This window comes from Sus scrofa, chromosome 6, assembly GCF_054392235.1.
Source record: "Sus scrofa isolate SSC_HxYL_T2T_F1_AM1 chromosome 6, Sscrofa_HxYL_maternal_Yorkshire_Landrace_v2.0, whole genome shotgun sequence".
NCBI lineage: Eukaryota > Metazoa > Chordata > Mammalia > Artiodactyla > Suidae > Sus > Sus scrofa.
In genome coordinates, this window is record NC_139388.1 from 13,413,013 (window position 1) to 13,435,341 (window position 22,329).

Here is a 22,329-nt window from a genome sequence, read left to right on the forward strand (position 1 = left end):
CTAGACATTTTAGCTGGCGCTGCTGTACTGTATAAAACTGTATTGAATCGCGCATTTACCCTTTTCAATGCCTTTGCGCCAGGCTTCGAGGTAAGAGGTAACCATTGGTTTGTACTAATGTTCAGCTTTGGTTTTTATACAGTCTGGGCCTTGCCATTGACACCACCGAGGAGACGGAGAGGAAAAACACGCACCTCCCCTCGGCCAAACTCTAACCTGCAAGCTCTTCCCCGGTTGTCCATACTTTGGACTACAACTCCCGGCAGAGCTCGCGGCAGGGGGGGGGCGGTATCCGCAGCCGCGAGGGGCGAAAGTGACCCACGCCGTGACGGAGTGAAGGGGGTCGTACCTTTTTCGGGGGGCAGGCGCCGTGCCACAATTGGAGGATCCGGGAAGAGGGGGTGGAGCCAGTGTTTGGGTCAGCCAATAGTTTGCGGTCAGGCAGAAGCGAGGACGGGGCGTGGCAGCACTGACTCGCGGGCTGCGTGGGGCTCGCCGAGCCCAGGAACGCAGGTGTCTGAGGTAGGGACGCGTAGTTCTCGTGTCCCGACGGCTGGGCGCGGAAAATGGCGGCGAGATGGAGCAGCGAGAACGTGGTGGTGGAATTCCGCGACTCCCAGGTGAGCTGGGGACCAAATGGAGCCTTCTGAGCATGCGCCCTTCCCAGTTCCCCTCCCCCACGCTGCCGGGTCTGTCTCAGGGCGGCTGGCGACCCCCAGCCCGGGCTGGGGAGATGGTCAAGGGGGTGACCTGGAGGTGTCAGAGCTGAGTGGGTGAGGGTTACCTTGAAGACCGTTGGGGGTGGTTGGGGCTGCCATGGGCGAGGTTTCGGGGTTTCCCTCGTGGATACAGGAGTGGGGTCGGCCTGAGGATATCCAAGTGCAGATATTGCGCTCTAGTGAGCGCTGAGAGAAGGCTTCCCACCACCAGAGTGGAGAGCGAGGGGGTGTTTGCTCCCCCTGCACCTAGTGACTTTGGTCAAGTTGCAGAACTTCTCTGAGCCTTAGGTAGATGTATTGAACCCTGCCTCACAGGACTTTGATGGAATGGAGTTAATAAAAAACTGCACGCGAGGTGCCCGTTTCAGCGCTTAAACCTTTAAGTGGTCTCTGATGCTAGGGTAGTGGAAGATACCGCGCAGTGAAGAGGCGTATGCATTTCGTGTGTTGCTCGGTTCGAATCCCAGCTCATATCTTAGCCTGTCATTACCCTTTGTGCATCTTTTCTCACCTGTACGAGGTGCCAATTGTGTCTCTCTTAAAGGATTGATGTGAGAATTTTTATGAGGTCATACACTTAAAATGTGTGGCACAGTGCTGGACACATGGTGAGCCTAAAGGAAACTTAGTACTTTTTTTTTTTTTTTTTTTTGTCTTTTTGCCATTTCTTGGGCTGCTCCCGCGGCATATGGAGGTTCCCAGGCTAGGGGTCCAATCGGAGCTGTAGCCGCCGGACTACACCAGAGCCACAGCAACGCGGGATCCGAGCCGCGTCTGCAGCCTACACCACAGCTCACGGCAACGCCGGAGCGTTAACCCACTGAGCAAGGCCAGGGATTGAACCCGCAACCTTGTGGTTCCTAGTCAGATTCGTTAACCACTGAGCCACGACGTGAACTCCAAGAATTTTTTTTTTTGAAGTTCCCGTCATGGCTCAGCGGTTAATGAACCCGACTCGCATCCAAGAGGATGCAAGTTCGACCCCTGGCCTCGCTCAATGCGTTAAGGATCCGGTGTTTCGGTGAGCTGAGCTGTGGTGTAGGTCACAGACACGGCTCTGATCCCCTGTTGCTGTGGCTGTGGTGTAGGCCGGCGTCTACAGCTCCGATCCGACCCCTAGCTTGGGAACCTCCATATGCCACAGGTGTGGCCTTAAAAAGACAGAAAGACAATAATAATAATAATAATTTTTTAAACCGTTTTTGTATTCTGTGCTTTCCATATGCCCAGCCTTGTGCTAAATGGTATATATACATTTCCTTTTTCTTTTTTCATTTTTTTCCTTTTTTCTTTTTAGGGCTGCACCCACAGCATATGGAACTTCCCCAGGCTAGGGGTCAAATCCAAGCTACAGCTGCCGGCCTGTACCACAGAATCCAGATCTGGGCCTCATCTGTGATGTACAGCTCACTGCAATGCCAGATCCTTAATCCACTGAGCGGGACCAGGGATCGAACCTGCATCCTCATGGATACCAGTCGGGTTCGTTACCTTTGAGCCACAATGGGAACTCCCTACATTTCCTTTTTCTTTTTTCTTTTTTTTGTCTTTTGTCTTTTTTGTTGTTGTTGTTGTTGCTATTTCTTGGGCCGCTCCCGCGGCATATGGAGGTTCCCAGGCTAGGGGTTGAATCGGAGCTGTAGCCACCGGCCTACACCAGAGCCACAGCAACGTGGGATCCAAGCCGCGTCTGCAGCCTACACCACAGCTCACGGCAACGCCGGATCGTTAACCCACTGAGCAAGGGCAGGGACCGAACCCACAACCTCATGGGTCCTAGTCGGATTCGTTAACCACTGTGCCACGATGGGAACTCCTACATTTCCTTTTTCTAATTCATGAAAGAACCATGCAAGATAAGTAGATGTCACCCCATTTTTTCAAATGGGGAAACTGATCCCCATTTGGCTGATCTCAAGTGACGTGGCCAAGGCCTCCCATTATGGGGCTGCATTGGGATTTGATTGCAGCATCTGGCCCCAGGGCTTCATTGGACTCATTACATTCTCTGCTTCATCCTTTGTGAGCCTGTCATGCAGTCCACAATAAATATGTCATGCTCTTTTTTTCCCTGCGACAGGCAGTGTCTTGTTGGCTATCTTCATTCATTCAACCATATTTATTGAATGCCTTCTTGGTGCCAGGCTTCCATTCACTCATTTATGCAGTGGGATTTATTGAGCTTTTGCCAGGTGAATAATGTGCCAGGCACTGTGTTGGTGCTCAGGTGATTTATACTGAAGGGGAATCTAGGTTTAGGATAAGGGGGTGATGTGATTTTTCCTTTCTAAAACCCAGCCCTTCTTTTGCCATAAAAATGAACGATTGGAGATCCTCCCATGGTTTTGCTTTTTGGTGCTCTGGATACACAGCCCCCATGGAAAATGTGAGCAGCCACATTTGCATTAAAGAATCCTAAAGCTCTTTGCACTGTTAGCATGTGTCTCCAGGAGGCCTGCTCTCCCGGGGGAGGTGCCAGACTCCTGGGGAAAAAGAACCGCATTCTTGTTACCCTTCTTGTTAATTGCTTTCACCGGGGACTCAGAACAGAATCACGTGTCCTACCTCTGAGCCTGCTAATTTGGAAGTTACTAATCTGCAAACCCTTTAATTTTCACAGAAGCCCAGGTAGTCTCACCCCTACTTCTCTACAGAGATGTAATTGAAAAGACCTGCAGAGAGAGCGCTGTCACACAGATTAGGATACTATGAAGTCGTATCAAATAATTAAACCTAAACAGCGGTTGTCATAGTAAGAGAACAAAGTAAATTGGGTAATTTAACTGCCTTGCAGGAGTTTCTGTTTCTCTGATTTTTCTGTTCATTTGGAAGGGTACGTCTTAGTGAGAATTAACATGGCTTTGTGATTAATTTTGGTGATAATTGGGGGGGTTAGGGACACATTTTATTAACAATTCATTAATGCAGAAAGGAAAAAGTTAAAACACTTCACACTGCCTTTCTGAAAAGGCTAGAACAATAAACTTTCAAACACCCCACCACTTTTATTTATTTATTTGTTTGTTTATTTATTTATTTATCTATCGTCTCTTAGAGCTGCACCAGCAGCATATGGAGGTTCCCAGGCTAGGGGTCCAATTGGAGCTGTGGCCCCTGGCCTATGCCACGGCCACAGCAATGCAGGATCTGAGCCCCATCTATGACCTACACCACAGCTCACAGCAACGCCAGATCCTTAACCCACTGAGAGAGGCCAGGGATCCAACCTGCATCCTCATGGTTGCTTGTGGGGTTCGTTAACCACTGAGCCACGATGGGCACTCCGCCACCGCTTTTAAAAATCATTAAAAGGGAGTTCCTATTGTGGCTCAGTGGATTACAAACCCGACCTTTATCCACGAGGATGGAGGTTTGATCCCTAGCCTCGCTCAATGGGTTAAAAACTCTGGCATTGCCATGAGCTGTGGTGTAGGTTGCAGATGAAACTCAGCTCTGGCATGGCTATGGCTATGGCTATGGCTGTGCCCTGCTATTACAGCTCTAATTTGACCTCTACCCTAGGACCTTCCATGTGCCACAGATGTGATGCTCAAAAGCAAAAAAAAAAAAAAAAAAAAAAATCTTCAAAGCTTTCAGGTTTTTCAGAGGAAAAACCCCAGCCTGAAGGGCAGAATTCTTTTTTACAGTTTCTATGTTCCATTTACTTTGTAAAACAGAAATTATGTCACCGATTAATTGTGAGGAACCTGTGCTGCTTGGCACCTCCTCTGAAGTGGTCCCTGGAATCAATGAGTGCGAACACTAAGAAAGCTTAGACAGTGGAGTTCATGTTGTGGCACAATGGATCGGTGACATCACTGTGGCACTGGGACGCAGGTTCGATCCCTGACCTGGCACAGTAGGTTCAGCAGCAGCTTAGGTCACACAACTGCGGCTCAGATCTGATCCCTGGCCTAGGAACTCCATATGCCACAGGGTGGCCAAAAAAAAAGAAAGACAAGAAAAGGAACCAGAAAAAAAAAGAGAAAACTTAGAGGTAGTCTACTAGAGCACCAGCATCCAGATGTAGAACTTTCTGAGATGACGGAAATGTGGCTCTTTGATATTTGAATTGAGGCTAGTGCAGCCAAGCTGCCTTTTTTTTTTTTTTTTTTTTTTGTCTTTTTGTCTTTTCTAGGGTCATGCCCGTAGCATTTCCAGACTAGGGGCTGAATCAGAGCTGTAGCTGCCGGCCTACACCACAGCCACAGCAATGCCAGATCCAAGCCACATCTGTGACCTACACCACAGCTCACGGCAACACCGCATCCTTAACCCACTGAGCAAGGCCAGGGATCGAACCCGCAACCTCATGGTTCCCAGTTGGATTCTTTTCTGCTGCTGTATTTTTAAAGTGAATTAAATTTCATTAATCACTTGAACAGCCACTTGTGGCTGGTGGCTGTGGTATTGGAAGGTTCAGTTCAGGGGAGTGGAGAGGAGTTTCTACTCAGAGTTAAAGTGGTGGACTGTACAATTAGGAAGTCTCCAGCTGGACAGTAAGTGCAAAAATACTACAGATGGAGACTGCTGTGATGAAGATAAGAACTCTGCACACTGGGGTGTAAGGAATGATTGGCTACCGGGACCTGCGGTGTAGCACAGAGAACTCTACCCAGTATTCGGTGATGGTCTATGTGGGAAAAAAATCTGAAAGCGAATGGATGTGTTGGAGTTCCGTTGTGGCGCAGCGGAAATGCTTGGATTCAGCATTGCTGTGGCTGTGCATGCGGCCCTAAAAAGGCCAAAAAGAAAAAAAAAAAAAAAAGAATGGATGGGTGTATATGCATAACTGAGTCACTTTGCTTTTGTTTGTTTGTTTGTTTTGTCTTTTGTCTTTTTAGGGCCACACCCTCCGTGTATGGAGATTCCCAGGCTAAGGGTCTAATCAGAGCTGTAGCCAACACTGGATCCTTAATCTACTGAGCAAGGCCAGGGATTGAACCCACCTTCTCTTGGATACTAGTAGGGTCTGTTGACCACTGAGCCATTACGGGAACTTCTGAATCACTTTGTTATATAGCAGAAATTATCACAACATTGTAAATCGACTATGCTTCAATAAAACTTTAAAGAAGTGAAAAAACAAAACAAAACTGTGGACTCATAGAAGCTCCACTTTAGCAGGTCACACTTGCATATGTGACATATCTGAAACTCACTGTATATGTGACATACTGTGCAAACTCACTTGCGTATGTGACATATCTGAAACTCACTGTATCCAAAATAGCTGGACATATTCTGGAAGCACTCTCCCTCTATCCCAGCTTCTTGCTTCCTTCCAATCTGTCCTCTACACAGAGTGATTTTTTTTTTTTTTTAGAAAAATCGAGGTTTATTGAGGTATAATTAATGTATAATAATAATTTACTTTTTTTCTTTCTAATGATTTTTATTTTTTCCCATTATAGCTGGTTTACAGTGTTCTGTCAATTTTCTACTGTGTAGCGAAGTGACTCAGTCACACAAAATTCACCCCGTTTTTTGTTTTTTTTGTTTTTTTTCTTTTTGCCATTTCTTTTTCTTTTCTTTTCCTTTTTTTTTTTTTTTTTGTTGTTGTTGTTGCTATTTCTTGTTTCTTGGGCCGCTCCCACAGCATATGGAGGTTCCTGGGCTAGGGGTCCAATCGGAGCTGCAGCCACCGGTCTACGCCAGAGCCACAGCAACGCGGGGTCCGAGCCACGTCTGCAACCTACACCACAGCTCACGGCAACGCCGGATCCTTAACCCACTGAGCAAGGGCAGGGATCGAACCCGCAACCTCATGGTTCCTAGTCGGATTCGTTGACCACTGCGCCACGACGGGAACTCCTCTTTTTGCCATTTCTTGTGCTGCTCCCACGGCATATGGAGGTTCCCAGGAGAGGGGTCGAATCGCAGCTATAGCCACTGGCCTATGCCAGAGCCACAGCAGCGCAGGATCCGAGCCGCGTCTGCAACCTACACCACAGCTCACGGCAACGCTGGATCCTTAACCCACTGAGCAAGGGCAGGGATCAAACCCGCAACCTCATGGTTCCTAGTCAGAGTCGTTAACCACTGCGCCACCCCAGGAACTCCAAAATTCACCCTTTTGAAGTTCCCTCGTCACTCATTGGTTTAAGGATCCAGCGTCACTGCTGTGGTGTGTATTTGATCCCCAGCATGGAAACTTCCATAGGCCACAGGCATGACCCCCCTGCCTCCCCCCAAAAAAATCCTCTTACACTGTTAAATGTATAGTTTGTTGAGTTTTGAAAAATGTGTGTAGTCCGGTAGGCACTACTGCAATTAAGATAGAGAACCATAGCATCACTCCAAAAAATTCCCTTGTGCCCTCTGTAGCCCGTCTCCTTCCCTCACCCCCAGACTGTGGCAGTGCGCTGATGTGCTTTCCATAACAAATGGAATGTACAGTGTACAGCCTTTTGAGTCTTGCTTTTCTTTCCTTTTTTTTTTTCTTTTTAGGGCCACATTCGTGGCATGTGGAAGTTCCTGGGCCAGGGGTTGGATTGGAGCTACAGCCACTGGCCTACACTCCAGCCACAGCAACTCCAGAACTGAGCCTCACCTGCAACCTACACCACAGCTCAGGGCAACACCATATCCTTTTTTTTTGTCTTTTTGCCTTTTCTAGGGCAGCTCCCTTGGCATATGGAGATTCCCAGGCTAGGGGTCTAATCGGAGCTTTAGCCACCGGCCTACACCAGAGCCACAGCAATGCTGGATCGGAGCCGCATCTGTAACCTACACCACAGCTCACGGCAACGCCGGATCCTTAACCCACTGAGCAAGGCTAGGGATCAAACTCGCAACTTCATGGTTCCCAGTTGGATTCTTTAACCACTGTGCCATAACGGGAACTCCAATGCCACATCCTTAACCCGCTGATTGAGGCCAGGGATTGAAGCTGCATCCTCATGGGTACTAATCCAGTTCCTAGCCTGGTGAGCCACAATGGGACCTCCAAGTCTGGCTTTTCTAACTTGGTCTAGTGCTTTTGAGATTTGTCCATGTTGTGGAACATACCAGTGAGTCTGTTCCTTTTAGTTGCCCAGCAGTGTTCCTGGGTTTGGATAGACCCCAATTTGTGTATCCATTCACCTCTTTATGGACATGTACTTGTCATGTACCAGGCGTTGTGCTAGCGTTCGATTCTCTCAGGGAGTTGAAGTCTCATGGTGGAGACCTATGAGTAAATAGACGACTATTATAAAGTAGCAGAAGTGCTGTATAGAAATAAGCCTTGGGTTCTGTGGAAGCACAGAGGAGGTGCTAGATGTGTGCAAGAGGGCGTAGTCCAGGATAACTTCAGGGAGCCTGAACAGAATCCCGAAGGACAAGAGGGAGTTGGCCCGGCGAAGAATGGGGAGAAGGCAGAGGAGGCAGCTGGCGTCAGAGTCCAGAGGGGAAAGAGTGTGTGCTTGAGTTTGGGGGCTGGAAGGAGTTCATTTTAAAGAGTTCACTTTGTGCTCCTGTTAACCGCACACGCGCAAGGATTCATGGAGTGTTGGAATGGGATTGGGAAGGAGAGCCATGAGACGGGCTGGAAAAGTGAGCAGAAGAGATGTCTTTTTTTTTTTTTCCGATCTTTTTGCCTTTTCTAGGGCCGCTCCCACAGCATATGGAGGTTCCCAGGCTAGGGGTCGAATCTGAGCTGTAGTCACCGGCCTACGCTAGAGCCACAGCACCACAGGATTCGAGCTGCGTCTGTGACCTACACTATAGATCACGGCAATGCGGGATCCTCAACCCACTGAGCAAGGCCAGGGATCAAACCCTCAACCTCATGGTTCCTAGTCAGATTTGTTAACTACTGTGTCACGATGGGAACTCCAGAAAGTTTTTTTTTTTTTTTTTTTTTTTTAAAGGGCCGCACCTGCCACATATGAAAGTTCCCAGGTAGGGTCTCATTGGAGCTTCACTGGCAGGTTTACACCACAGCCACAGCCATGTGGGATCTGAGCCTCATTTGCTTACCTGTGCTGCAGCTTGCAGCAACACCGGATCCTCAACCCATTTAGCGAGGCAAGGGATCGAACCCACATCCTCATGGACACTAGTTGGATTCTTAACCCACGGAGCTACAACAGGAGCTCCCGAAGTAGCTGATTTAAATTTTAGTTCATTGTAGGGTATGAAATTCCACTCTCCTTTACTCCTCTAAGTTGTCTTTAATCCACAGCAAGCCCTGCTTGCAGACTGTTGGGGCCTCTCTCTCCGCCTTTATGGGACTCCCTCTCTTGCAATGGGATTGTGTCAAAACCCTCACTCTTCACCCTCTGTCCAGACCTAGCATCTCTCAGCCGTGGCCTCTCAGGTGCGGTGAGGATGGCCAGGCCTTGCGGGGTTGTCCTGTCCTCGGCGAGCACCATCTCTTATTCTGGTCAGTTTATTTTCGCATCCTTTGCTTGGAGCTCTTCCCTCTCTCCATTTCCCACTTTGGCACACCCTCCTTCGTGCGCTTCTGCAAGCATACGGTGGCTTCTTTTTTTCTGGGGTAGGGAAACAACAGGTGTGGGTTTTTTGTTTCGTTTTCATTAAAAAAAAATAACTTGCTCTATTAAGATAATATGGTGAGTTATGTACTATTTTCAGGCTTGGCTCCATTATCTTTCTTTTTATTTTTTTTATTTTTGTTGTTGTTGTTGTTGTTGTTGCTATTTCTTGGGCCTCTCCTGCGGCATATGGAGGTTCCCAGGCTAGGGGTCGAATCGGAGCTGTAGCGACCGGCCTACACCAGAGCCACAGCAACGTGGGATCCGAGCCGCGTCTGCAACCTACACCACAGCTCACGGCAACGCCGGATCGTTAACCCACTGAGCAAGGGCAGGGACCGAACCCGCAACCTCATGGTTCCTAGTCGGATTCGTTAACCACTGCGCCACGACGGGAACTCCTCCATTATCTTTCTGTGTCATTCTTTTTTTTTGCTTTTTAGGGCCGTACCTGCAGCATATGGAGGTTCCCCGGCTAGGGTTTGAATCAGAGTTTCAGCTGCTGGCCTGCACCACAGCAATAGCAATGCGGGATCTGAGCCACATTTGTGGCCTACACTGCAGCTCACGGCAGTGCCAAATCCCCAGCTTACTGATCGATGCCAGAGATCCACCCGGTACTCATGCATATTGGTTGGATTTGTTTCCGATGCGCCACAATGGGAACTCTCTTTCTTTGCATTCTTTAATCCTTCTAGAACATGCCATTGTATAGATATGCATAATTTACTTATAGATAACATCAATTAAATAACTCTGAGTGTGAAAGTTTTGCTGTGTTTTGAATAGGTTCTGAGTCAAAGGGTGTGTTTGTTTGGGTTTTTTTTTGGGTACTGTTACCAGATCACACTTTATTGTCACTGTACCACAAACTTAGCAGCTTGAAACAACACCTGTTCATTAGCTCATAGTTCTGTAGGTCGGAAGTCTGGGCTCTGGGAGTTCCCTTAGGGGCTCAGTGGTAATGAACCTAACTAGCATCCATGAGGATGTGGGTTTCATCCCTGGGCTTGCTCAATGGGTTAAGGACCCAGCGTTGCTGTGACTGTGGTGTAGGCTGGCAGCTGCAGCTCTCATTTAACCCCCAATGTGGGAACTTCCATATGCTGCAGGTGTGGCCCTAAAAAGAAAAAGAAAAAAAAAAAAAAGTTCAGGCTCTGCATGGTTGCTTTCTCTGTTCAGTGAAGGCTGAATCCAGGTGTCAGTTGGTTGTGTTCTTGTGGGTGGGTGGTTGACTAGGGAACAGTCTGCCAACAAGCTCATTGAGGTTGTTAGAAGATTTTGATTCTTTTTTTTTTTTCTTTTTGCCATTTCTTGGGCCGCTCCCATGTCACATGGAGGTTCCCAGGCTAGGGGTCCATTCGGAGCTGTAGCTGCCAGCTTACGCCAGAGCCACAGCAACCCCAGATCCAAGCTGCACCTGTGACCTATACCACAGCTCACTGCAACTCCAGATCTGTAACCCACTGAGCGAGGCCAGGGATGGAACCCACAACCTCATGGCTCCTAGTCGGATTTGTTAACCACTGAGCCACGATGGGAATTCCAGAAGATTTTAATTCTTGAGGGGCATAGGACTGAGGTCCCAGTTTTCGTGCTGGTTGTTATGTAGGGGTCACTCTCAGCTCCTGAAGGCCACTCTCAGGGCCTTGCCATGTGGCCCTCCATCTTCACAGCCAGCCACAAAGACTCTTCCTCACGTTAAATCCCTCACCCTTCTAATCTCTGACTTCCTCTGTTTCTGATCTCTAGACCTAGCTTTAAAGGGCTGCTGTGATTAGGCCTCTCTATCCGCCTACCCCCGCCAGCCCAAGAATTTTTTTAGGGGGCTGCACCTGCGGCGTATGGAGGTTCCCAGGCTAGGGGTCAAATCGCAGCTGTAGCCGCCGGCCTACCCCACAGCCACAGCAACATGGATGGAATCCTAGCTTCATCTGTGACCTCCACCACAGCTCACGGCAATGCCACATCTTCATGGATACTAGTTGGGTTCTTAACCTGCTGAACCACAACGGGAACGCCCCCAAGAACTTTGGAATCATTCCGTATGGAAACTCTGTACTCAAACAATAACACCCGACTCCCACTCCCGCAGCCCCTGGCAACCTCTATTCTCCTCTCTGTTTCTCTGAATTTACCTATTCCAGGTACCTCATATAAGTGGAATTATGCAGTACTTGTCCTTTTTTTGGTCTAACTTACATTTCATGTCATGTGTTCAGGGTTCATTCGTGCTCTGGTATGCATGCCGCTGTGTGTATGTACCGCGTTTTATTTGTCCATCTGCTGGCGGGCATTGAGTTGTTTCATGTCTCCTATGGTCACCTGATTTGGGACTTTAATTACATCTCAGAATCCCTTCACAGCAGTACCTATTTTAGTGTTTGAATAATGGGGAGAATGTATACATACCCCAAGAATCTTGGGGCCACCTTGGGATTCTTGCTACCACATACCCTCTAGAAGGATTGTACTACCCCTGGTTGGAGGTACCATTTTGCCTTTTTCATGCCCTTAATGTCTAAATTGCACAGAAGAGTTCTGGGAGTGGCACCTCTATTCACTGCCTGCCATTCCAGATGATTTTTCTCTGCTCACAACTCCAGTGGAATGAAGGATGCATAATAATCCCTTTTCAGCCTCCACTGAAAGCACTCTGGCTTCTTGTCCCTAATATTACTTGCGACATGTTTCTTGAGGGTGTACAAGTGTGAAAAACCCATTAATAAGACCAGCGAGAGGGAGGAAGAGAATTTCTGTTCACCATTTGTGATTTGTGAATATAGCAGAATGTAGAAAATGCTTTCTCTCTTGATAGTCTCTTAGAAGGAACGCAGAGCATTTAATAACCAAACAGAGGCACAAACTGTTTCCAATAATGCCCTGAGGATGCAGCAGGACTTGAACTTGTCCAAATTAGAGAATTTAGGACTGTAACTACCATGATTAAAGTTAGCCTCGTGTTTCAGCCTGAATACAAATCCATTTTTTTGGTGTGTTCTTTTGGAAATCGGATATTGGACCCTGAAAAGATGATTCTTCCTAGAAATTGGAAGACCTGGGAAATGGAAACCAGTAAAAATGTGCTAGAAATCTCAAATCGAGGAGTTCCTGCTGTGGTACAATGGGCTAAGATTCCGACTGCAGCAACTTGGGTCACTGCGAAAATGTAGGTTTGATCACCAGCCCAGCATAGTGAGTTAAAGGAGTCAGTGTTGCTGCAGCTTCGGTGTAGATAGAAGCTGCAGCTTGAATTCGATCCCTGGCCTGGGAGCGTCCATTTGTGCTAAGGGAGGGAGAGGGAGGGGGAGAGATGCCCTCAGTTAGAGTTTGCTTGGAAGGGGCTGTTAGTATCTCTGTTGCCTCCAAGCTAGGCAGGACTTATTTCCTCAATTTCGTCCTCAATTTCGAATATGCCAGCGCATGGTTGTGTGTATTCCTGGTATTCAGGGGCACAGATAGCAACTGCCCTGTTGTAGAAGGTGAATGTGAGATTTGGATGACAACTAGAAGGGGTTAAAATGTCCCCTGGGGAGAACTCGTGATCCCTGCCAGCTGGGGACGACCGGGTGTGGGCAGAGGAGACCGCAGGTGCCTAGGCGCCTGTCTTCGCCAACCTGAGCTGGCCTTGCTGGCAGAACTGAACCCGTGTTCTCTCTCATAGGCAACTGCAATGTCTGTGGACTGTCTGGGGCAGCATGCGGTGCTTTCCGGGTAAGTGAGCCCCCAGAGCTCGTCTGCCACGATCTCTGGGAACACATTGCAAATCAAGGGGTTTTTGGGAAATTGGAAAATACTTTTTTATTTAAGGAATATAGTCGTAGGGTTGAGTTCTGCTGTTCTAGTGACCTCAAGGGTAGTTGTCGGGATTATTTACAGCTTATTTTTATCTCTGCCCCAATAGGTAAGTAATAAACTTCCTTTGAAATTTGAGTGACTGGTAGTTTGGTCTTAAAATTGCCCTTTTGAAATTGCCCTTTGCTGCTTCGCACGTGGTGGATTTTTTTTTTTTTTTTTTTTTTTTTTTTTTTTGCTTTTGAGGGCTATACTGTGGCATATGGAGGTTCCCAGGCTAGGGGTCTAATTGGAGCTACAGCTGCCAGCCTACGCCAGAGCCACAGCAACATGGGATCCGAGCCACGTCTTCAACCTGCACCACAGCTCAGGGCAACACTGGATCCTTAACTCACTGAGTGAGGCCGGGATCAAATCTGCAACCTAGTGGTTCCTAGTTGGATTCGTTTCTGCTGCGCCACGCGGAGAACTCTGCACACGTGGATTCTTCAGAAGGATGCTGCAGGGTATGGTCTAACAGGTAGTTAGCTACTGGGATTGAGGGGATCTGGGTTCCAGTTTTTGTTTTTTGGCTGCCCTGCGGCATACTGAGTTCCTAGGCCAGGGATCAGATTCGAGGCATAGTTGCAACCTCACCTGTTGAAACACCGGATGCTTACTCCAGTGTGCTGGGCCAGAGGTTGAACCTGCATCCCAGGGCTCCAGAGACCCCACTGAGACCCTGTTCCACAGCAGGAACTCCCAGGTTCCAGGTTGACGGTGCCATTGATTATGAGCCCCTGGAGGCTTATTCAGTTGGCCTCCCTGGACTTATGTTTTCTCATCAAGGAATTCAGGTTCATCATGAAGAAATCAAACTACATGATTTCTCTAGTGTCTTCTGGCTTAAAAGTTTAAAGGTTATGGCAATTAAGGTTCATGCCTGCGTTTGCTAATCAGGCTAATGTTGAAGCAGTCTGGTGGCATCTGATGGTCAGAGAGCCTTCCCTTTCACGTTGCTCTAGATACGCCTCACCTTCAGCTGTGTTTTCATTGACTTAGTTGATGAACCCATATATAAAATGAAGTCTTTTCTAGTAACTTCATTATTTTACGTTGAAATCATGTTTTGATTTACTTTTTAAAAAAACCACAGCAAGCATTTAAATCATTCAAAAGGATACACAATGCAAAGTAAGTTTTGTTCCTCCCTCGACTGTACTCCCTGAGACAATTATTGATACCATTTTCTGTGTCACACTGGATACATGGACAAGGAAAATTGGTATGTCTCTTTTCTGACCCCCAAACTCACTTTTTTTTTTTTTTTTTTTTCGTCTTTTGCTATTTCTTGGGCCGCTCCTGCGGCATATGGAGGTTCCCAGGCTAGGGGTCGAATCGGAGCTGTAGCCGCTGGCCTACGCCAGAACCACAGCAACGCAGGATCCGAGTCACCTACACCACAGCTCACGGCAACACCAGATCGTTAACCCACTGAGCAAGGGCAGGGACCGAGCCCACCACCTCATGGTTCCTAGTCGGATTCGTTAAGCACTGCGCCACGACGGGAACTCCCAAACTCACTTTTTTAAAAAACAACTTTAATCAAGATATAATTTATATACCATACAGTTCACCCATTTAAATGGTTCAATACCAGTGGTTTTTGGTATATATTACTAATCTTCCAATCAGTTTTTAAACCTCTTTTTTTTCATTTATGTTCTTATTTATATATATAATTTATTTATTTTGCTTTTTAGGGTTGCACCCATGGCATATGGAGGTTCCCAGGCTAGGGGTCTCATCGGAGCTACAGCTGCCAGCCTATACCATAGCCACAGCAACACCAGATCTGAGCTGCATCTGCAACCTATACTGCAGCTCATGGCAACGCCAGATAACTTAACCTACTGAGCGAGGCTAGGGATGGAACCCACAGCCTTGTGGCTCCTAGTCACATTCGTTTCTGCTGTGCTGTGACGGGAACTCCTTTTTTTCTTTTAAATCATGTAAATGCGGAGTTCCCGTCGTGGCGCAGTGGTTAACGAATCCGACTAGGAACCATGAGGTTGCGGGTTCGGTCCCTGCCCTTGCTCAGTGGGTTAACGATCCGGCGTTGCCGTGAGCTGTGGTGTAGGTCACAGACGCGGCTCAGATCCTGCGTTGCTGTGGCTCTGGCGTAGGCCGGTGGCTACAGCTCTGATTCAACCCCTAGCCTGGGAACCTCCATATGCCGTGGGAGCAGCTCAAGAAATAGCAAAAAGACAATAAATAAATAAATAAATAAATAAATCATGTAAATGCCTGTTCATAGTTTAAAAAATCAAGGGAGTTCCCCTTGTGGCTCAGCGGTAACAAACCTGACTAGTGTCCATGAAGATGCAGGTTCAATCCCTGGCCTCGCTCAGTGGTTTAAGGATCTGGAGTTGCCATGAGCTCTAGTATAGGTCAGGAACGAGGCTTGGATTCCAGGTTGTTTGGCTGTGGTTAGGCCGGCAGCTGCAGCTCTGATTTGACCCCTAGTCTGGGAACTTCCATATGCCACACATGTGGCCCTTAAAAAAAAAAAAAAAAAAAAAAATTCAAGTAGTGTTTATATTGTCAGACAGCAGAATCCTGCCTCATCTCTTCACCCTAATCCCACTCACCAGAGGCAGGCACTTGAAAATGGCTATTTTCTTGAATTGCCTCCATTTTTCTAAGTGGTATACTGCGGAAACTGCTATTCTTGATTTATCCAGAAGATGAGATTCAGACTGACTTCTTACAACAGAAGACGAGGGTGGAGCACTTTTGCTTTGCTCTGTGCGTCCCCCTTACGTATGTACTTGACTTTCTCTCCTTCCGATACAGGGTTGAATCAGAATTTGGGGTTACTGTGGAGAGGTCCTATGCCATTCTGACTCTGGACTCTGTATGGGACCTATTTTTACGCTTTGCAGAAATCCTGGAGTTCCCGTCGTGGCGCAGTGGTTAACGAATCCGACTAGGAACCATGAGGTTGCGGGTTCCATCCCTGCCCTTGCTCAGTGGGTCAAGGTTCCGGCGTTGCCGTGAGCTGTGGTGTAGGTCACAGACGTGGCTCGGATCCTGCGTTGCTGTGGCTCTGGCGTAGGCTGGCAGCTACAGCTCCGATTTGACCTCTAGCCCGGGAACCTCCATATGCCGCAGGAGCAGCCCAAGAAATGGCAAAAAGACAAAAAAAAAAAAAAGAAATCCTGTCTTTGTCCCAATGTTATCTTTACCTCTTGTCTGTGAATTTTTTACTGCGACCACTTTGAGGCCCGTCTTTTTCCTTCATTATGCTGGGCTCCCCTTTTTGACATTATCACCAGTTTTATCTAAACAAAAAAACAGCATAGACTTGGCATCATACAGCTGTATTAACAGCCCATAAAATACTTTCAGGTGCTCTAGAATAACGGTGTCTCAGGTTCTTGTCATTTGTAGCATTCTAGGAGAGAACAGGATTATGCAACTGGAAATTCTGCTGGTCTTCCTGTTTTGGTGTGTTCTTAGACATGTGTACATTCATACTGTTTTTTAAATGGTCTTGAAGTCCATCATTTGATTATCTTATGTTAAACTTTAAAATATGTGTAGTAAATGAATAGTCAGATGAATTTACAAATATATACACCCATGTGATCACTCTTCAGATTAAGATACAGAATAATTTTTAGCACCCTGGAAGGCTCTTTCAGTCTGGAAATCCGTTTCTTTTAGTTTGGAGAAATTTCCCTGCATTATGTCTTTGATGAGTGTCCTCCTTCTTTCTGGAGCTCCTCTTGGAGCATGCTGGATGTCATGTATGGGTTCTGTTCTTTTTGTCTGCCATTCTGGAAGTTTTTTTCATCTTTAACTTCCAGCCCTCTATCAAATATTTAAAATTTCAATGAGTATTTTTATTTCTAAGAGCTCGTTCTTGTTCTCTACGTTGTCTTCCTTTACATCTTTGAGAATATTAATTCTGGGCTTTCTTTCTCCTGTGCTGCCCATTTCCTTTTTTTTCCTTTCAGTCGCCTTGGCTTCTGTCTTTCAGGTGTCTCTGGATGACCGCTGCTCACAGGTTCTCTGTTAATATTGACGAGTGACTGGAGTCTCTGCGTGTGCGATGGTGGGGTCCACTGTAGGGGGATCAGGTGGGAGCCAGGCCCTTTGGTTGGAGGGTGCCCGGGTGTCATTACATCCAGGGCTTTGTCCTTGTTGTTCGTTTGTTTGCTTTTGTTCTTTCTTGGTCTGATCGTTTCTTCTTGAGAAGAATCCTCTTGTCACTTGTCACGGTCTGGAGGCTAAAAGCGGGTGTTGTGTGTGCTGAGCAGCGGAGTAGTGAGGGTCTCACCCTCTCCTCATGCTCGCCCTCTGCTGTGCGTCTTGTCCGGCCTGGGCCTCCTCTGAAGCAGGTTTTCTTCCCCTCCGGCTCGTGCCGGCCTGGATATTGCGCAGTGAGTCAGCTCGCTCTGTGGCCACTTGGATGCTTGCTGTCGTTCCTCTAGATCAGTTACCATTTTCCTGCCTGCTTTCCATTTCATCTTTCATTTTCTTTTCTTTCTTTTCTTTTTTTTTTCTGGTCTGTTTAGGGCCACTCCTGCGGCATATGGAGGTTCCCAGGCTAGGGGTCTAATCGGAGCTGTGGCCGCTGGCCTACGCCACAGCCACAGCAATGCCAGATCCTTAACCCACTGAGCAAGGCCAGAGATCGAACCTGCAACCTCGTGGTTCCTAGTCAGACTCGTTAACCACTGAGCCATGACGGGAACTCCTTCCCCCCCCATCTTCTTTGTCTTAGTGGGTTTCTGTCTTCTGTGTTTTCACTCTTACCTGAGTGGGTCTTCAGTGGGGAGTGAAGGTAAATGTGTATGTTTAGTCAGGCGCGTTGATCCTCAGGCGCCTGCCTTCTGGTGGGTCTGCATTTGCTCTGTAATATCTCTGAGCTCCCCTGTTGATACACCTGCTGTAGAGAGAGTGCTTGGCTCTTTCCCTGTTTTTGTTCCAAGGGAAGATGCCGGCCTTCCTTAGGAGGAAGTCAGAGGTTCTAGGTCTTTGTTCTACACCACCTTTCTTGAAAGTCCCAGAAATTCTGTGAATATGGGTCTTACCTGTTCTTTCTTTGTCCCTTAACCTGTCCCTCCTAGGGTTTCTGCTAGAGGTCTGTGTGCCGTTTCTACTTTTCACTTCCCGTCTCTCCTGAGCAGGGACAGTTAATATTTTTCTTCATTATCGAGCCCACCTGTCCTCCTTGGAGGGCTGCCGAGAGGTTGATTCACACACCAAGGATTTTTTTCTTAAAACGGAAGGAAAATAGGTGGACAAAAGATATCCCCATTTTCACATCCTTTATGTTGATTGGCACCTTGAACATTATTGTCACTTAATAATATTATTTTCATAATTATTATTTTTGGGTTGCTGTTTTCCCTTCTAATAGCGTTAACTTGGTTCCTGACACTAGGTAGTCAGCTTGCACAGGAATTTGAAGTTATTGGCTAAGTGATAAGCGGTGTATTTAATTTTACACACACTTATTGATTTTTATTTATTTATTTATTTATTTATTTATTTGTCTTTTTGCCATTTCTTGGGCCGCTCCCTCGGCATATGGAAGTTCCCAGGCTAGGGGTATAATCGGAGTTGAAGCCGCTGGCCTACACCAGGGCCACAGCAACGCTGGATCCGAGCCGCGTCTGCAGCCGGCACTACAGCTCACGTCAACGCCAGATCGTTAACCCACTGAGCAAGGGCAGGGATCGAACCCGCAACCTCATGGTTCCTAGTTAGATTCGTTAACCACTGCGCCATGACGGGAACTCCTACACACACTTATTGAATGCAAAGCACTGTGCCCAGTGATGAGGGACGTAGAACAATATATGAGACCTGTTTCATACCCCAGACACTCGGTGGGCTTGGAGCAAGAGCCTCTACATTAGTAGTTCGGCTTCGGAGCTAAGTGCTGTAATCAGAGTGCAGGCTGCAAAGTGGGCGTCCTGGGGAAGCAGCTACAGCCCTTGCTGGGCGATTGGAAATGCCTGGGGAAGGACTGGGCTGGAGCTGAATCTGGGGAGAGGAGATCAGACTAACAGTTCTAGAGGCTGACCTCACAGGGGTATGGCTCCCGCTTGCCCAGCAGCCACCTCGAGTTACTCTTGTCACTTGTATGCCTTTCAGAGTAGATAAACGTCATGCACATCTGGGCATTTTTTGAGCACTGCTTGTGAACCGTATGTAATTCCCAATGGGCTTTTCGATCTTAATGCTAACACCGTTCTGTTGTCATAATGTCGATGCTGTTTTCCTAGCCGCCGATTCCTTTACATCGTCAATCTGGATGCCCCTTTTGAAGGTCACCGAAAGATCTCACGCCAGAGCAAGTGGGACATCGGAGCCGTGCAGTGGAATCCTCATGACAGCTTCTCGCACTATTTTGCAGCCTCGGTGAGCTCTTTCAAGGAGTACAAGAAAGGGCTTTTTTTTTTTTTTTTTGTCTTTTTAGGGCTGCACCCTGGTACATGGAAGTTCTCAGGCTAGAGGTTGAATTGGAGCTGCAGCTACCAGCCTACACCACAGCCCCAGCAACGCCAGATCTGAGCCATGTCTTTGACCTACACCACAGCTTACGGCAATGCCGGATCCTTAACCCACTGAGTGAGGCCAGGGATCCAACCCGCATCCTCATACTGGTTGGGTTTATTTCTGCAGAGCTACAATAGGAACTTTGGAAAAGACCTTTAAACGTGAGGTCTGGACTGGCAGGTCTGTGTTGTATGTGGAGAGGAGAATGTATCTCATTTCTCAGCCAGAAGGAGGCGTGTGCATGAATCTACAAGGAAGATGGAGGCAAATTACAGATTCACGTATATATGAAAAGAACTGGGGTGCCTTCAGTATTTCTAAGGATGGAATCCCGATTTAGAAAGGGAAACCGGTAGCCGCCTCCATGTCTTTCTGTGCTAAGAACCCGTTTTCATTCGCAGGACTATCACTAGGCACCGAGTCTGAAAGAGTCAGAGGAGGGACCTGGTGATCTGGTCTGGGGGTGAGGGCACCGTCATTGCTGTCGGAGGGCTCAGTTGATTCCATACTCCCTTCCACTCAAAGGAAGGGAGTCTCTTCTCATCGGGATTCGTTAGATTGGTTAACCCCATGAAACTTGATGGGTCTGTTTATATGTGAATTTTTCCTGGGAAAAGTTGTGTACGTTTTATTAGGGTTTTTCCTATGGATTCACGACTGAGAAAAGATCTGGGCTAGATCATCTCTGGTGTCCCTCCCCAGATTCTCCATCAGAGTTCTGTTCTGCTGAAACAGTTGGAGATCTAAACCTGTGGCTCCTTTTGCGCTGGGTGGGGAGGGCGGTACTTAACGGAGCTTCTCCTGCCAGGGGCTGTGACTGTGCCCAGTGCCGGCTGGGTCTGTCCTTATCGGGAGTGACAGTGTGTGAGAGGAAGGCGGCTGACAGAGGAAAGGAGAGCACCTCGTCAGCTTTGGAAGGAACACAAAGCTGCTCTTCCCCATCGTGTCCAAAATAGAATCCGACTGTTTGACTGTAACCAGGACGACAGCTGGCTCTCAACTGCTTCTGGGGACTGTTCTGAAAGGGCAGGCTGTCCGTCCTCTGCGTCCTGCTCGCGGCCTCTCCTGTGAGTGAGGGAGGATGCCCTCTCTTGGCTTACGCCTCTCGCCTGTGGCCTCCCCCAGCCCCTCAGCCCTGACCATCGGGTCCAGGGTTTCTTGGTCTTGCACTGTCAACAGGTCGGGCCAGATCATTCTGCGTGGCAGGGACTGTCCTGTGCTTTGTAGGAGCTTCGCAGCATCCCTGGTCGCTCCCCACGAGATCCTGGTAGCATCCCCACCCCCACTATGACAACCAAAACTGTCTCTAGCCATTGTCAGGTGTCCCCTGGGAAGCAAAACGGCTCCTGATGGGGAACCACAGATGTCAGCTGACCCCCCCAGTACTCTGCCCAACTGGGTCAACCCTGCATGTGTTCGGGAGTGGCAAGAATGAGCCTTACTTACTCACTTTTTTCAGTCATTTAAAGGACAATTCAGTGTCATTTACTCCATTAACTGTTATGTAACAGCCACCTCTCTCTAGTCCCCAAACATGTCCATCACTCTGAAGTCAGCCCCCTTAGCGTTTCCCCGGACCCAGAGCCCCTGGCCACCTCCAGTCTGGGTGCCGTCTCCATGGATTTAGCCGTTCTGGATATTTCATCTAAATGCGGTCATACAGTACATGACCCTTTGTGTCTGGCTTCTTTATTCGTGTTAAAGCATGTATCAGTAGTTCAGTCCTTTTTATGGCTGAATTCTATTCCATGGTTTGGATACACCATATTTTGTCTTTTCATCCACCGATGAACATTTAGGCTGGCTATTTGTTTGCTTGTGTGTTTGTTTTTGGCCCTGCCCACGGCATGCGGAGGTTCCTGGGCTAGGGCTTGAGCCTGTGCCACAGCAGCAGCCTGAGCCACTGCAGTGACATCAGTGGATCTTTAACCTGCTGAGCCGCACAGGAACTCCTTGGGCTGGCTATTGCGAGTAGTGCTGATATAAGAACATGTGTGTACATGTACTTTTTTGAATACTCATTTTCACTTCTTTTGGGTATATTCTTAGGAGTGATTAGAGGCCAAGTGGTAAGTCTGTATTTACTCTTTGAGGAGCCATCAAACTCTTTTCTACAATGGCTGAACTGTTTTGCAGTCCCATCAGAGACACAGAAGGGTTCTAATTTCTCCACATCATCACCAAAATTTGTTTTTTCCTGTTTTAGGTTTTGTAATTTAAAAATTCTATCTATCTTAGTAGGTGTAAAGTGGTGTCTCTCTGTGGGTTTGATTTCCATTTCCCTGATGACTAGTCATGTTGAACATATTTTTTTCATGTGCTAGTTGGCTGTTCGTATATCACTTTTTGGAGACAGATCTATTCAAATCCTTTATTCTTTTTTTTTTTTTTTTTACACCTGCAACATGGGAAAGTTTTCAGGCCAGGGATTGAACCTGCCCCATAGCTATAACCAGAGTCAGAGCAGTGACAGTGCCGGATCCTTAACCCACTGAGCCATGAGGGAACTCCTTTGTCCTTTTTTGAATTGAATTGTCTTTTTGCTGTTGAGTTGTAAGAGATCTTTATATACTCTTGTTATTAGACCCTTATCAATGATATGATTTGTAAATATTTTCTCTAAATCTGTAGTTTGTCTTTTCACTTTCTTGATCATGTCCTTTGATACATAAAAAGTTATAGTTTTCTTTTTTTTTTTTTTTGCCTACGGTGTGCAGTGGCTTGATACGGGCTATCGATTCCTGGACCTGGGATTGAACTTGGGCCACACTGTGAAAGCA

General features: G+C 47.5%; 1 protein-coding gene across 12 annotated transcripts in view; it reads left to right on the plus strand.

Annotated features, from left to right (window-relative positions):
* The first annotated feature begins 451 nt into the window (after positions 1 to 451).
* The window catches only part of WDR59 (WD repeat domain 59), a 107,896-nt gene continuing 86,018 nt past the window's right edge, over positions 452 to 22,329 (plus strand). For all 12 annotated transcript variants that reach the window (XR_014805457.1, XR_014805458.1, XR_014805459.1 and 9 more), the window contains exons 1-3: positions 452 to 620; positions 12,864 to 12,913; positions 19,276 to 19,411. Coding sequence is in view for 6 of the 12 variants with exons in the window: in XM_084959597.1 (XP_084815723.1) it covers positions 567 to 620; positions 12,864 to 12,913; positions 19,276 to 19,411 (240 nt within the window). In the remaining 6 variants the exon portion in view is untranslated. The remainder of the gene's footprint in view (positions 621 to 12,863; positions 12,914 to 19,275; positions 19,412 to 22,329) is intronic.